At 55.5% G+C, this 3538-nt stretch overlaps 1 protein-coding gene across 1 annotated transcript; it reads left to right on the plus strand.

The window, feature by feature from the left end:
• Positions 1-1825: 1825 nt before the first annotated feature.
• On the plus strand, positions 1826-2242 carry LOC136544506 (secreted RxLR effector protein 161-like). Its single transcript, XM_066536646.1, has one exon. It carries the CDS (start codon positions 1826-1828, stop codon positions 2240-2242), a length of 417 nt encoding a protein of 138 aa, XP_066392743.1.
• Positions 2243-3538: the final 1296 nt, after the last annotated feature.

Here is a 3538-nt window from a genome sequence, read left to right on the forward strand (position 1 = left end):
CCATCAAGCGTGTCCAGGCAGCCGTGGAGAGGAAGACCGACAAGAAGCTGCTCGCGCTCCGTACTGATCGGGGTGGCGAGTTCACTGCGGCGGACTTCACCGAGTACTGCGCCCAGCTCGGACTGCTTCGCGAGCTCACGGCACCGTATACACCGCAACAGAACGGTGTCGTGGAGCGTCGCAACCAGTTCGTCGTGGGCACGGCGCGATGCATGCTGAAGGCCAAAGGACTCCCTACCGTGTTCTGGGGCGAGGCGGTCTTGACGGCCGTGTATCTGCTGAATCGGCCTTCGTCAAAGAGCATAGGGGGCAAGACACCCTACGAGCTCTGGACAGGGAGTGCGCCGGGCGTCCATCATCTCCGCACGTTTGGCAGCATTGCCCACGTTAAGGTAACCTCAACAAATTCCAAGAAACTTGACGATCGCAGCAGGCGCATGATCTTCGTCGGGTATGAGGCTAGATCCAAGGCATATCGTGTCTACGATCCTTCTACCCGCCGTGTGCACATCAGCCGGGACATCGTCTTCAACGAGGGCGCTCAGTGGGCATGGCCTGCTAATCATGACGGGGGCGACACCGACTTCACCATCGCCGAGTCCACGGCGGAGGAGCCCGCCGTGATCACCACCACTCGTGCATGGGTGGGTCGTGCCTCTTCTAAACCTGCTGCATTGGGCTCCACCTCGACACCATTGCCAGGCGTGCCCACGTCTCCGTTCGTGCCAGCGCACACTCCTACTGCAAGCCCTGCACCAGGCTCATCGAGTGCCCATCTGCATCCCGACATCGAGTTCGCCACGCCGCCTGGGTTCGGCTTCATTGAGCAGTTGGACTTCGACCATGATGATGAGGCACCCCTCCGATTTTGGCGCGTCGACAACGTCATCAGGCCGGCCTCACCACTAGGGCTCGCTGGGCATGAACTGGAGGAGCACTTGCTGCTGGCAAGCGACGCCGAGCCGACGACGTTGGAGGAGGCCATCAAGCACGAACACTGGCGCCATGCAATGCTGGACGAGATGACGTCCATTGAAGCCAATGGTACATGGGAGCTCGTCGAGGCTCCCCCCCCCGCGTGAAGCCGATCGGATTGAAGTGGGTCTACAAGACCAAGAGGGACGTGACGAGCGTGATCACCAAGCATAAGGCTTGTCTCATCACCAAGGGGTACGTGCAGCGGCAAGGGATCGATTTTGAAGAAGTCTTCGCTTCGATGGCGCGACTCGAGTCCGTGCGGTTGCTGCTAGCTCACGTCGCCTCCAAAGGCTGGGCAGTGCACCACATGGACGTCAAGTCCGCATTTCTGAATGGCATCCTCTAGGAGCAGGTCTTCGTCAAGCAGCCACCAGGCTTCATCTTACGCGGGCATGAGCACAAGGTCCTGCACCTGGTGAAGGCTCTCTATGGCCTGCGCCAAGCCCCACGCGCCTGGTACGCTAAGCTCGATTCATCTCTAATCAAGCTGGGCTTCCAGAGAAGCACCTCCAAGCACACCGTGTACCTATGCGGAGCAGGCGACCGTCGGTTGGTCGTTGGCGTGTACGTTGATGACCTAGTGATCACGGGCAGCAACAACACCGACATTAGCAAGTTCAAGGAGGAGATGCGATCAACATTTCAAATGACTGACCTCGGCCAACTTCGGTACTACCTGGGTCTAGAGGTGTCCTAGACCGAGGTCGGCATCACCATCAGCCAGAGCACGTACGCTGCCAAGATACTATAGAATGTCGGTTTGGCTGGATGCAGTCCAAGCCACACCCCCACGGAGTCACGACTGAAACTAAGTAAGTCTAGCTCTGCTCCATCCGTTGGTCCAACCATGTACCACAGCATTGTCGGCTCTCTTCGCTACCTGGTGAACTCGAGGCCAGTTCTCACGTACTCGGTGGGCTACATCAGCCGCTTCATGGAGAAACCCACCACCGAGCACTTGGTCACAGTCAAGAGGGTGCTTAGATATGTTGCCGACACTCTGCACTTCGACTGTCATTACAAGAGGAAGAAGGAAGCACAGCTCATCCGCTACAGCGACAGCGACTTGGCCGGCGACATCGACACTCGCAAGAGCACAACCAGAGTCATTTTCTTCCTCGGTGGCAATGTGATCACCTGGCAATCCCAAAAGCAGCATGTTGTGGCTCTATCCTCTTGTGAGGCAGAGTACATAGCAGCAACCACTGCTTCTTGCCAGGGAGTGTGGCTTGCATGTCTTCTTGTAGAACTTAAAGGCGAGTAGGCGGGCACCATCTCACTGAAGATCGACAACGAGTCTGCCATCGCACTCAGCAAGAATCTAGTGTTCCACGACCAAAGTAAGCACATTGATGTTCGATTTCATTACATTCGTGAATGTGTCGAGGAGAACAGGGTTCAGCTCCAGTCCATTAGGATAGTGGAGCAGCTGGCAGACATCCTCACCAAAGCTCTGGGGCATGAACGCTTCTGTCAACTTCGCTCCAAGCTTGGTGTCTACAATGTACAGCAGGCACACTAGGAGTAGGAGGAGATTTGTTAGATACTCCTATGTGCTATAGATAGATAGTTTGCATGTTTCTATTATCAGCAATGCTTGTGCATAGGATCCGGCCTGTGGACTCCACGTGCATAGGACATCGAGGCCTAGCCTTGCTCGGCCATGAACTAGAGCATGCAGCGACAACCAGCGACGCGGTGTGTGGGGATGGACGCGCACACTCCTCGTGTCGTGCGCGCTTAGCATGGCATGTCTCCTACTTGCTTTCCAATAAATAGAATACAAGTGCATCAGAAAAACATTGCGTTCTAGCAGCACCAAATCTCTGTGTCTAGATCATTTTATTCGTTCCCAGGTTGCCACGCTCGTGTGTTCATCATCGCCAATGCTCACCGCCGCGTGAGTTCTGACAGAAACAAAGCTATGTTGGGCTTGATTAACCTATCAAGGCTCGCGATGAGGAGGACCCCATTCCTCTTTGCGGCCACCAGTACCTTCTCAAACAAGCCGTAGAAAGAGATGAAGAACTCAAGCCTGGGAATGATGTCGCCCTTGTGGAGAGCGCGTGAGGCGGAAGCGAACAATTTGGAGAGTAGAAAGACCGATGCAATCGTGGAGAGCAAGAAGGCGGGGGGCGATGTTATTCACCGAAGCACGGAGGAGTAGCGGGTCTACGGAGACGACGGCGGTGATGTCAGCATGCGAGAGGCCGGTGCCGGCGAGTAGCATTGTTGAATCCCCATTGTTAGCATCGTTGAATCCCAGGACCATAGATTTAGCCGGGGCGTTTGATGAAACAAAGACCTAGAACATGTTCTAGTGCAACAATAGAGAGAGATAGATGACGTCTGACGACCTGACACTGTGGAGGGGTAGATCCAAAGACCTCCATCGGGTTTGTTGGTGAAGTCTACGCACGGACAGCGACAGTCGGGGAAGATGTGTTGTAGATGTAGTGTCGGCGGTGAAGACGACGACGGCGCACTGCTATGGCGAAGGTACTTCCCGTCACTGGCTGCGCCCCTCACTTAGATCGGGTTTAGGGTTTGTCAATGGGGA

Source organism: Miscanthus floridulus, chromosome 3 (genome assembly GCF_019320115.1).
Source record: "Miscanthus floridulus cultivar M001 chromosome 3, ASM1932011v1, whole genome shotgun sequence".
NCBI lineage: Eukaryota > Viridiplantae > Streptophyta > Magnoliopsida > Poales > Poaceae > Miscanthus > Miscanthus floridulus.